The 13,059-nt window shown below is 50.6% G+C and overlaps 1 protein-coding gene across 4 annotated transcripts in view; it reads left to right on the forward strand.

Annotated features, from left to right (window-relative positions):
* Positions 1-13,059, forward strand: part of PAX8 (paired box 8) — a 66,896-nt gene that overhangs the window by 38,646 nt on the left and 15,191 nt on the right. For 2 of the 4 annotated variants that reach the window (XM_017947869.3, XM_003909153.5), the window contains exons 8-10: positions 3,661-3,781; positions 4,225-4,431; positions 12,861-12,962. In XM_017947869.3, coding sequence (XP_017803358.2) covers positions 3,661-3,781; positions 4,225-4,431; positions 12,861-12,962 — 430 coding nt within the window. The remainder of the gene's footprint in view (positions 1-3,660; positions 3,782-4,224; positions 4,432-12,860; positions 12,963-13,059) is intronic. The other 2 variants (XM_017947870.3, XM_003909154.5) reach the window with 1 other exon arrangement.

Genomic DNA, 13,059 nt, shown 5'->3' on the forward strand with positions numbered 1-13,059 from the left:
ACCCTGCTGATAAGACTCTGGACACCCACTGAGTCCCAGAGCCATTTCCTGACTCCATCCCTAAGCCCCCCAAAGGACCCTGCTTGACTACAGAGCACCCCCATGTCACGCTGGCATATGAACAGGGGGGATCCTGGAATGAGAAAGTCTTTGAGCTTGCAGAGACCTCTGTGACCACCTCATCCAGTTTCTCCATTTGTGTGGAGATAATCCAAGGCCAAGCAAGACAAGGAGGGCTCGGGCAACCAGAAGATTTTGGAGCTCAGGCCTGCCAATCCTCATTTCATTCAGACTGGTCCACTGTCACCTGCTTCAGATATGGTGCCTCTACGTAAATACGTATTTGAAGACTGAAAAAAAAAAAGCATTTGGAAACCATTGAACTTCTCCAACCACTCATCTTTCAGATGAGGAGACTGAGGTCCAGCAGTGCCCATAAATTATTCATTACCTCCTCAGTCAATCATTACTCACCCAGTCATTCACCTGGAGGGTGGTGAAGGGCAGGGAGAACCAGCCAGTGCAAGGGCCCCTCATGTCCTGCCTGGCCTTTGCTTTTCCCACCTCTGGTAACTGACTGTGCTGCCAAAGTAACACTCCGTGCTCTCTCACCTGGGCATAGGAAGGCCCGCTGGCTTGGGGAGCCAAGAATGAAGCACAAGTACTCATACCTGACCTTAGGACAGGTTGTAACACAGCCATCTTTTCTGTAAAATCAACAAGTGGGGGACCAGGCACGGTGGCCCACACCTGTAGTCCCAGTACTTTGGGAGGCTGAGGTGAACGGGTCACCTGAGGTCAGGAGTTTGAGACCAGCCTGGCCAACATGGCAATATCCCATATCTACTAAAAATACAAAAATTAGCCAGAACTGGTGGCATACACCTGTAATCCTAGCTACTCAGGAGGCTGAGGCAGGAGAATCACTTGAACCTGGGAGGCAGAGGTTGCAGTGAGCCAAGATTGTGCCACTGCACTCCAGCCTGGGTGACACAGCAAGCCTCCCTCTGAAAACAACAACAACAACAACAACAAAGGGCAGGGGGAAGTGTTCAACAGAAACATCATGTTATTCCTCGTTGCTATTTCATGACCAGACATAGCTAGAAGTCATACAGCTCTTATTTCCCTATTTTACAAATGCATCAAAAACATCAACAGAATATGAATATCAGCTTACTGACAGAAATGAAGAATTTGGTGGCTTCTGACTCTTCACATGATTCTGAAATAATATCTATGATAACTCTCACTGGGCATCTGTTGTCACCAAGTATTCGGTGCTAAGCACGTTATGTGTAAGTATATAAAATTTCATGTAAAATGCTTACATCAGCCTCATAGAGTCTATGACTCCCATATAGGTGAGAAAATTAAGCTTCAGAGCAGTCAAGCAGACTAAAGCTACCTGGCAAGTCATTGCAGAACCAGGGCTCAGACTTGCTGAAGTTCTTTTTTTTTTTTTTTTTGAGACGGAGTCTCGCTCTGTCGCCCAGGCTGGAGCGCAGTGACCAGATCTCGGCTCACTGCAAGCTCCGCCTCCCGGGTTTACGCCATTCTCCTGCCTCAGCCTCCCGAGTAGCTGGGACTACAGGCGCCCGCCACCTCGCCCGGCTAGTTTTTTGTATTTTTTAGTAGAGACGGGGTTTCACCGTGTTAGCCAGGATGGTCTCGATCTCCTGACCTCGTGATCCGCCCGTCTCGGCCTCCCAAAGTGCTGGGATTACAGGCTTGAGCCACCGCGCCCGGCCGACTTGCTGAAGTTCTGAAGCATTGTGCTGCTCTGCCCCAATTCAACTTCAATTCCAGCTAAAAAAAAAAACAGCCCAATAATCACTGGGAAGTTTCAGCTATTGAATACAAAATCACCAAAATATTTTGACTATATAGGTATTTTTAAGTTACTTGAATTTTGAAATAGCTATAGGATTCTGAGTAGATATTTTGCTGTCAAAACAACACATCCATAAAGCATTTTAAACTTTTCTTACACTGTCTAGAAATTATGTATTTTGTTCAATTTCAGTAACCTAGGCCCTGGCCAGGTGTGGTGGCTCACGCCTGTAATCCCAGCACTTTGGGAGGTCGAGCCAGGCGGATCACAAGGTCAGGAGTTTAAGACTAGCCTGGCAAACATGGTGAAACCCCCGTCTCTACTAAAGATATAAAAAATTAGACTGGTATGGTAGCACGCGCCTGTAGTCCCTGCTACTCGGGCTGAGGCAGGGGAATCACTTGAACCCGGGAGGCAGAGGTTGCAGTGAGCCAAGATCGCGCCATTGCACTCTAGCTTGGGCAACAAGAGCGAAACTCCATCTCAAAAAAAAAAAGGCCCTAAGCAACTCCACCCTGCCTCTAAGTGAGCCCCCTTGGAAGGCATGGAACCAGAGCACCATTTAGTCAGTAATTGCTGCTATGTGCTAATGGTGCCCTGGTGGCCTCCAGAATTGACTGCAGCTTCCAAAAGTGCCCAGCATGCAACCGGAAAGTGCTGTGGATCTTTGCAGAACCCAGCTTGATGGAAATCACTGAAAACAATTGCCTTTAGTGGCACTGTTATGTAACCACTGAGCATTCCCTGAATTCAGCTTTGCATATCTCACGTAGCAGGTATGTGACGTGTGTGAAGGTATGTGGGGAATGGGTGTGTTCTTTTTTCCGTGCTATCTGCTTCCCCGGTGGGAGGAGGCCATGGTGAGGATGAGGCACACTTGCCTTTAGTTAAACAAGTTCTTTTCAGAAGGAGTACCTAAGGTCATAGCTGTGCTCCTGGCAAGGGGAGGCCACGAGGCATTTAAAATGAGGTCTTATTGATGAAGACCCCTAGTGTTTCCAACAAAAAAACTCTAAATACCATTTTCAAGCTGAACTTGCACACTTCTATTTGTTTGGATGTGGAGAGAGAAAAGAAGAAATCCACGTGATGGGTAAAGCACCTGGGTCCACAGCCGAAATCTTGGGTTTAGTCTCAGTTTCATTACACAAAACTAGGCCATTTACCTCTCTGAGTTCCAGGCTCCACGTATAAAATCAATAACAGACATAATATTACTCACCCATGTCACTGGGCTGCTGGGGGACTCTACTAGGACAACAGAGGCAAAGCTCTGATGTAAGCTCTTTGCAAATGTAAGAAGTGGTCCTTATGTCACCCAGTTTGGGACAGTGGTTGACAGCAGAGGCATTCTGATCCCTCAAGTCTGAATCCTATCTTTGGTCCATATGGAAGTGGGACAAGTTTCGTAAACCTCTGTGCCTGGGTTCCCTATCTGGGGAAGAATCACAGATGGAAGGACCCGAACAGTCCGGTTGGAGACTGCTCCAGTCCTTGGCACCGTCCTGTATTCTGTGGGTCACAACAGTGTGGTAAAACCAGGAAGCCGACCAGCCATCTAGCCAGGGTGTGGTCCTCCGGCTGAGACCCTCTATCCCACACTGGAGCACCCATGCCACCAGCTGGCCTTGAATTCCAGGGATGCAGGAGGACAATGAGCATGAACGAAAAGTGCTGAGTGGAGTTGAGAAAGTAAAGGAAGAAGGGGACGATGAGGAAATCTCCTGGGGAGATTAGGGCTGCTAAGCCCTAAGACAGGCTCAGGGTCTGCAGGAAGGTCGGCTTGTCGGATCATCTCTGTGCGCTGACTTCTCTTTGCTCCCCAGGGCCTCTACCCGCTGCCCTTGCTCAACAGCAGCCTGGACGACGGGAAGGCCACCCTGACCCCTTCCAACACGCCCTTGGGGCGCAACCTGTCGACTCACCAGACCTACCCTGTGGTGGCAGGTATGATGCCTGGAGCCTCCCTGGCAGGTGGAGGGCGGGGGACTGCAGAGCTTGGCTGGCTGTCAGGCGGAACGTGTGTGGGGCCCTGGCCTGGAGAGGAGAGGTGGGCTGTGCTGGCTGGGCCTCAAGGTGGATTAAATGGGTCGTGCCTCCAGTCCTAGGCCGCTCCTAGGCCTCCACTCTCCCTCCTGTGGGAGAGGCGGGCGCACACACTCCTTCCCAGTCTCTCCATTTTCACTGCAGAAGCACAGAGGGAGGTCGAGCTTCTCTCTCCCCTCCTTGCCACACCTCGTGGGCCCTGGCTCCCCGGCCCAGACTCTGAGAGCAGCTGGGCCTGCCTGCCCCGCGCCCCGCACCCTCCACATCTCATGGCTTGGTTTGTGCATGTTCCCGCCCCATCATCTCACACCCCTCTCTCCTTGTTGTCTCCCTCCCTCCGGCAGATCCTCATTCACCCTTCGCCATAAAGCAGGAAACCCCCGAGGTGTCCAGTTCTAGCTCCACCCCTTCCTCTTTATCTAGCTCCGCCTTTTTGGATCTGCAGCAAGTCGGCTCCGGGGTCCCAGCCGGTGCCTCGGTCCCGCCCTTCAATGCCTTTCCCCATGCTGCCTCCGTGTACGGGCAGTTCACGGGCCAGGCCCTCCTCTCAGGTATGACAGGGAAGTCCCGGGGCCATGCAGGCATTGCGGTGGGTGGGAGGGGGGTCCTCAGGGCCGGCCACCAGCCCCATCTCTGGCCCCAATCTTGTCCACCACCACCCTATTCCCTAATTCCTCTGGCAACTTTTGGAGGTGCCAACATGAGGGTCTCCGTGACTGGGAAGACATGCTCGGAAGGGGCGGATGCTCTAGGGGTGCCGGAAAGTGGGATACACCACCCCAAGACCCCCACGGAAAAGCAGGAACCCTAAGGCCAGGAGCCAGGTGCTGTAACATAGGAACACTTGGTCTTGGTAAATGCATAAATAAATAGAAGGAAAAATGAACATTTTGGAGGGAAAAAGGCATTGACTTTTGGAACCAATTTCAGGATCAAATTTCCAAAAAGGCCAAGGGTCAGTCCCAGTTGTGTTTCCATGATGTAGCTATTTTCATACCTAGCTTAACAGCATCACCAGGAGGACAGTCAGACATCTGTTAAACATGATAAATTCCGTGATTCAACAACTTGGGAGAGGAGGAGTGGGGGACCTCCCATCAGGAACCTCAACTGCCTCAAAATATTTAAAGCTGAAGCACTGACCGGGCGCAGTGGCTCACGCCTGTAATTCCAGCACTTTAGTAGGCCGAGGCAGGTGGATCATGAGGTCAAGAGTTCAAGACCAGCCTGGCCAAGATGGTGAAACCCCATCTCTACTAAAATACAAAAAATTAGATAGGTGTGGTGGCAGACACCTGTAATCCCAGCTACTGGGGAGGGTGAGGCAGGAGAATTGCTTGAACCCAGGAGGCATAGGTTGCAGTGAACTGAGGTCACGTCATTGCATTCCAACCTGGGTGACAGAGGAAGACTCCATCTCAAAAAGGAAAAAAAAAATAAAAATAAGTAAATCTGGAAGCACCCGAGGGAGCCTCTAGAGCAAACTTCTTGTGCTGCTGAGGAAACTGGCCCAGGGAGGAGAAGGTCCCTGCCAAAGTCTCTGGGTGGGAGCACCATCTGCAATTGGATGAGGCCTGGGCCTGCACTCCGTGAGTCAGACCTCAAGGGGAGCTGGGTCTCCTGGCAGAAGGACCTTCGCCCATCCAGCCAGGGTCTGAGGAATGGCTAAGAGTCAAGTACTTGGCTTGGCTTGGAGAGGGCCTGATGTGCAGTGAAAGTGGGGAGCAGAGACCCATATGGTCATCAGATACCTTAAGGGCGTCTACAGAGATAGGACTATTTTAGATGTGGGCCCAACTGGGGCCCAGGACCAAGGGAGGAAGCCAGCTAGCTCTCAGTTCAGCGTTGGAGGAATCTCTTTAATATTGGCACTGTCTCCAAGGAGTGTGGGTATTTAGTGACAGAGTAAATGCCTCCTCACCTCCCACACCCTCCTACCCTGATGACCTTGAAATGCTAGAGCAGAGACCAGTGCGGGAGTGGGGCGTGGGAGACCCGTCACAGAGGCAGCCCAGAGTCAGACAGTCCATCTGGACCAGTGGTTTCAAATTTGGGCCTCTCAATGCTCTCTTGAAATGAAGCCTTTTACAGAAGCCATGTATGCTCACCAGACCCCTGAAGAACTGCTCTTTTAGAAGGGGGGGTCCTGTCCCTAGAAAGCCCTTGGACTTGAAAACCACTGCACCAACAGAGCAAAACCTCCGCCAGCCCAGAGTTACCACAGGGTCATGTGATACAAGTCCATGGACCCTTCTTTTTTGAGATGGAGTCTCATTCTGTTGCCCAGGCTGGAGTGCAGTGGTGTGATCTCAGCTCAGTGCAGCCTCCGCCTCCTGGGTTCAAGAGATTCTCCTGCCTCAGCCTCCCGAGTAGCAGAACTACAGGTGCGCACCACCACATCTGGCCAATTGTTTTTATTTTTAGTGGAGATCGGGTTTCATCATGTTAGCCAGGATGGTCTAGATCTCCTGACTTCATGATCTGCCCACCTTGGCCTCCCAACGTGCTGAGCCGCCGCGCCTAGCCCATGGATCCTTTTTTATAACTGGCTCTACATTTTCTTTCTGGCTGGCACCCGGGTTTTGTTTTCCCCCCCGCTCTGTGCATCCCTGCACCTAATGTGAGAAATTTTCTTAGAAGAGAGGGACATCCAGCGTGTGGGCAGAGAGATGGTGTTTAAGGATCTAAAGCGAGGAATAAAATGTTGACTCGGAGTTCAAGAATTCAAGAGGGTGAAGTCAGCAGAGATGGGTCATTTGTTTTGACCAAAGTGATTACAGGAGAAAAACCTGTGAGCTCAGTAAAATTATGTCAGCCAGAGAAAATGGGATGAGGGGAGGGAGGGGAATGTGAGGAGAGTGGAGAGGAAGGGAGGGGAAGGGAAGAGAGGGGCGGGGAGGGGGTGAGAAAAAGAGGCTCATGTCAGTTACAGGGAGTTTACACAAGCCTGCATGTCTTCTGAGAATGGCAGGCTAGGGCTGGGGGTGGTCACAGGGTAGGCAAGGGGTGAGGGTGCAGTGGTGCCCATGATGATGGGGAGCAATTGCTGTACAAGCCGTGGAGTGGCTTGGCAGGACCAGCTGAAGGAGAGGGAAGGATTTAGGGCAACTGGAAGCGGATGGATGTATCACAGTGCAGACACAGGCTGTGGTGTAAAATGTAATTGGAACAGCCCAGGGCAAACTCCCTACTCCCAAAGCCCCCACACTTTGTCCCCTCCCTGTCATCCTGTTAGCATCCCCTGTCAACATGCAGTCAATCAGAGGTGATGCCTCCAACTACTGTCAGCTGTTAATTTAGTGGACGTGCCCACTCTCTAGGCCAACTGCAGGACTGAGAGGTCACCCAACCCATGGGATAAAACAGCTGGCAGCAGACACCAGGTGGTCATGCAGGCAGCAGGCAGCCAAATATGCCGCATCGGCACATCCTTCAGGCTGGTAGCCCCCAACCCAGGGCCAGATGATGCTGAAGTGCAGGTGTGAGCACTTTGAAGGTTGCTGGCTGGTCACAGGGCCCCTTAGACCAAGGGCTGACAATTCAGCACAGAGGCAGAGGCTCTGAAAAGAGTGAGGAGTGCTAGGCTTGGAGAATCTGGGGTCCAGGCAAATGGCCAAGAGTAGGAAGCAAGTCAGAAAGCGGCTCAGGCACAAGGGAGGGGATGGCTGGTGTCCATGCTGAGCTCAGAGTGTTGGCCTGGAGCTCCTTGCAGACTGTCCACCTGAGGCCTCTGGTCAAGACTGGACCTCGATACCTAACACATGGCTGAGCCATGGTGAGAGGGCTGGGAGGACATGACGGGGTGGGGGAAGGTTAGGAAGGGAATGGTTCCAAGAGCACAGGAGGCTGCAGACCTTCCCAAGAAGAGGTGAATTTGAAAGAAAGAAAAGGAGCCCGGGCCCGATGGCTCACACCGGTAATCCCAGCACTTTGGGAGGCCAAGGTGGGCAGATCATCTGAGGTCGGGAGTTCGAGATGAGCCTGACCAACATGGAGAAACCCCGTCTCTAGAAAAATACAAAATTAGCCAGGTGTGGTGGCAAATGCCTGTAATCCCAGCTACTTGGGAGGCTGAGGCAGGAGAATTGCTTGAACCCAGGAGGCGGAGGTTGCGGTGAGCCAAGATCATGCCATTGCACTCCAGCCTGGGCAACAAGAGCAAAACTCCATCTCAAAAAAGAAAAAAAAAAGACAAGAAAGAGAAGGAAGCTGAGACCACATTATTCCTAGGTAATGCTGCAGACCAAGGAAGAGGACACAGTAAGTTTTCTTTTTTTTTTTTTTTTTTTTTTTTTGAGACGGAGTCTCCCTCTGTCGCCCAGGCTGGAGTGCAGTGGCCGGATCTCAGCTCACTGCAAGCTCCGCCTCCCAGGTTTACGCCATTCTCCTGCCTCAGCCTCCCGAGTAGCTGGGACTACAGGCGCCCGCCACCTCGCCCGGCTAGATTTTTGTATTTTTTAGTAGAGACGGGGTTTCACCGTGTTAGCCAGGATGGTCACGATCTCCTGACCTCGTGATCCGCCCGTCTCGGCCTCCCAAAGTGCTGGGATTACAGGCTTGAGCCACCGCGCCCGGCCGACACAGTAAGTTTTCATTCCACAGTCAGTTCAGCTTTAACCTGCGTCCATCTTCTGCACCCCTCTGAGTGACTCCCGAGGACCCTCGCTGCCGCCTCCTGCAACTCCTTTACCTGCTTCATAGTGTTTTTCTCTGGGTCACTTCTTTCGGCCCAGTGGCTCTGATAGTATGATTTCCAAGGTGACTATCCTTCTGAGTCTCAGCTCGTCCCCAGTCAGCCAAGAAAGAGGAAACAGCAGGGTTTGGGGAGTAGCAAGAGTGCCCCTAACATTGCCACCAGTTCCCTTGGGAAACCGTGGTCTGGAGTCCCAACACACTGGCCAAGACAGCAATGTCGAGGCCGTCCTGGTCCCAGCTGCTCTGGGACTGACTCCAGCTCAGCTCAAAGGAAAGCTGTGAGCTAGGTTTTATCATCAAAGAGTCCATTCCCCTCCTCCATCCTTTTGTACAAAATTATATTTAGTTCTGCCAAAGAGATTTCTGGGTTGCCATAAATTCTCTTTGCTATCAGAACCAGATAAGGAATTGAAAAGGGGTTACATAGAGGGCAGACTTCAAAGGGGGCAAATAAAATACTCTGAAATCACCTCTACCCTCCGAATTCCTCCAGGCAACAGCTTTATGCTTCTGGTCTCTACCAATATTTAGAATATTTACCAATATTTCAAGGTGTGGAGGGAGCTAGAGTTTTCTTAGAGAACCCCACTCCATAGCCAGTCAACATGGGCCTGTGCTTTCTGACAACTTCTTAAAAATAGGACCACATTGGACGGATATGTGGGTGTAGAGGAGATGGAATTCATAGCTAGGATATTTTATGATGAAGAGTCTTAAAAACAGAGAAGTAGATAAGAGGGCACGGTTAGGCCCTGATGCAGTTTCCACCCCATGGCTTCTGTGGTTTTGTTTCTAAGAAGGCTTGCAAGCGTCTTGGCTTTTTGAAAGGAACTATGTATTTAAGCAATTGGAGCAAAGAGTTTTGTAGGGCTGTTGGGAAAGTTTATGGTGCCACAGTCTTGGTGAGAGCTATGCTGAAGAAAGTCTTACCAGTCTTTCCAGGAAGACCAGCTTTCGTGGGAGGAAGCCTCAGGCATCTGTTCTGATGTCCGATTCAGAAGCCTCTACCCCATTGGGAAGACATTAGGTGACTGAGGGGAGATGAAGATTAAAATCTTAGAGTACAGGGCAGTGAGGCTGATGAATTTCATTTATAAGAGCAATGTGGGGGCTACTTCTTATGCGGTAGAGCCCCGTAGGGGCACCTGTGGACCACATTAAGTTGTGTTGTAAGGGGAGTATATGCTCTGGAACTCTGCCTGCTACTCTGCTGGGCTCGAGAGGCAGTAGGTTCAGGATGAGGGCGGGGAGAGGGGGAGCATGGGGCCGCAGGCTGCCAGGCCAGAAGCAGCCCTGCAGGGCACGAGGCCAGCACCAGCAAACAGGTGACCTGAGAGCCAAGACCACTTCCCACTGCTCCCCACCCCGATCATGGCAGACACAAGCTGCCTCAGAATCCTTCTCAACACTGGGTGCCAGGAAGCCCCTACCAGCCAATCAAGTAGTCAGGTGAATCCAGTTAACAAGCTGAAATCTAAACTAGTTCCTTATGTGACAGGCAGGAAGATGTGGTTCAGAGAATTAAGTGGCTACCTTTCATCCAGGGTCCGGCCTGGATCTAGAGTTCCCTTTCTCTTTCTCTCTCTCTCTCTCTCTCTCTCAGAGGAGGTAGGGAGGGAAGAGAAAAGAAGGAAGCAGGCCTGAATCTGCCACCCTCTTCCATCACTCCCTCCCTCACCACCTGTCCCTGCCCTGTGCTCCTCCCTCTCTCACAGACTTCGTGTCACTCCTTCCCTCTTGCCTAGCCGGTGCTTTATCTCAGGGCCAAGGGGGCTGAGTTTGAGGGTCTATTGTGTTGTATTCTTCACAGAAAGCTCAGATTTTATCTCAGTATAGCTTCTGCATATTTCTCCCTCTACATCTAAATATCTTAAAATCCTCTTTTCCCCTCCTGTGTTTCCAGCCCTTCATTTGTTCCCTTGATGACCTTGTGTCAGGTGAACTGAGCCCACCTGTGGAATGCTAGTGGGTTTCACCCCATTTGGTCCAGCACCAAGCACAGCTGGACACTGCAGGAATAGTCAGACAAATTAGAAGGTGGTGTTCCGGTTTACCAAAACATTCACACAGTTTTAAACAATGAACACTGATGGCTCTTATTCTGTAGGAGTTCACTGGCATATAACCATTTCTAGAATGTGTCTATTGCACTAATCAATGTCCACCTGTAGCATGAAACCCTGGCTCTGAATTATACAGACAACCTCATAGAAATTGTAATAAGGTGCCTCCAGCTATGGTTTCTGCCCCCCCCCCCCCACCCATTTTGCATTTGAAGAAACTGACACTTGGGGCACATACTAGGCTTATCTAAGGGCACTCAGAAAATTAGACACAGAAGCAGTATAAGGACCCCAGGCCTTCTGATTCCCAGGCCCTTCCCTCTAGAGAAAGCGCAGAAGTTGAGTGTGCCTGATTTTGTTCATTGACCCCTTGGGCTTGGCTCCAAATGCCTATCCCAGCCTATATCCCTTCTTGATTTAGTGCCTGGCCTTGCTAATTTAGCATTCTGGCTTTCTGCTATGTACCCAAGTGCTTAGAAAAGTGTCTAGAACATAGTACTTACTCAGTAAGTATTTAGCAACTGAACATTGTCTTTGGGGAATCTCCAGAAAGAGAGATAAGGAGGAGGTAGTCACTGTAGTATTGGCAACTTAACAGGATTTCATGGGGCCTTCCTTCCCTTCTGTCATGACCAGGCACCCCTTGAAGGGGCTGAGGTATGAAGGACCTGGGGGGGACTGATGGGCGGAAAGTTGGACAAGCAGTACCATAGAGAAGATGAATTTGGTAAGTTGGTTAACAGGGGCTCACAGTGACCCACACAGGTTTTGGGAGGAAAAAGCAGCCCCCAAAATGGAAGAGGCAGAAGGCATTTGGGTAAAACAGTCATAGTCCAACATAATGGTTCTTAGCCAGCAGCGATTTTGCCCCTACTACCTCCTGCTGAGGACATATGGTAATGTCTGGAGACATTTTTGTTGTCACATTGGGTGAAAACTGCTGCTGGTATCTACTGGATGGAGGCCAGAAATGCTGCTAAACATCCTACAATGCACAGGACAGCCTCTTGCAGCAAAGAATTGTGCACCTAACATGCCAATATTACTGAGACTGAGAAACTCTGTAAATATTACCAAGAACTAGGATGAGCAAATAACTCATTATTCCAATTGGAGCATTTTGAGAGTGAAATGGGCATAATTAATAAATATGCTGGGATAGTGGTCATCACCTGGGTACACCTTGGCAAACCAGGGTGTACTGTCACCTTGCCAAGAATCTTAGGGTGACGGAGAGTCTGGTTGGGGCCTGCAGGACACAGGAGCAATAGAAGAAGGGCAGGGGCAAGGGATCATGTTTATGTTCATTGTCATATGTAGTAGATGGGGAGATGCTCGCCAGGTCAGGTGGGGCCTCCGGAATGGGAAAGTGATTTCTCGACGTAGGGGAGAAGCAGAGCTGAGAAATGAGGTCTTTACAGAGCTGATTTGGTATCACCAAGGTTGGAGTATGACCCACAAGCCATAGAGAAACAGAGAGATTGGTGTCTGTTTTGCTAAAAATGGTTCTTTTCAAAATAGAATTGACAGATATGTGGCTCATGGTCATGTGAAAGTGAAATATCTCAGCCACATCTCCTTCCAGGTTGGGGTTAGCCAATCGGTTTCCTGTACCTTGCAACTCTGATAGATTGCATCCACTTGGAAGGCCCCCTCTACTCAGTGGGAAATGGTTTAGTGGTTGATTAGCAATGTCTGTCACAGGCCCCCCCCGAAAAATAGTGATGAGTTAATGGGCCACATACATGCCATCCCTTCATAGGGTCTTATTCTTGGTACTCCTCAGAGCCAGGAATGAAAGGGATGAGCTCGGAGTCAAGTGGCCTCAAATGTATTTATGGAGGCCGGCTGTACCCACTGCTCTGCAGGTTACTGTCGGGGATAACAAAGAACAGATGACATAGCCTCAGCCTTCAATACCAGGACATTCTTGTGGATTAATAAGATAACAATCACGTAAACAAAACCACTGGAGAACAGGGAACAGTGTGAGACTGCAGTAACAAGTGCTCCCTGCATGGTGGAGCCTCTGTCCTGCAGAAGACCAGACAGAGGTGACAAGAACTTGGGCTTACAAGAGGTGGGGGCAGGAGGAAGTGGGTTTGGAGAATGACTGTAGAGTGAGTGGGAATGGCATGGGGGAAGACAGCCTCAGGAGAGTGAGATGATACATATGGGAGCCTCTACGGTCCAACTGATGACTCTTTGCTGTATTTTTCCAGGGCGAGAGATGGTGGGGCCCACGCTGCCCGGATACCCACCCCACATCCCCACCAGCGGACAGGGCAGCTATGCCTCCTCTGCCATCGCAGGCATGGTGGCAGGTAAGGAGAGGGCTGGCAGGGAGGGGAGCACTGCACAGAGGAAGTATTGGAGCAAGGTGGGACACGAGGGGCAAGAGGCATTCTGTGCCCTATTCAT

Source organism: Papio anubis, chromosome 14 (assembly GCF_008728515.1).
Source record: "Papio anubis isolate 15944 chromosome 14, Panubis1.0, whole genome shotgun sequence".
NCBI lineage: Eukaryota > Metazoa > Chordata > Mammalia > Primates > Cercopithecidae > Papio > Papio anubis.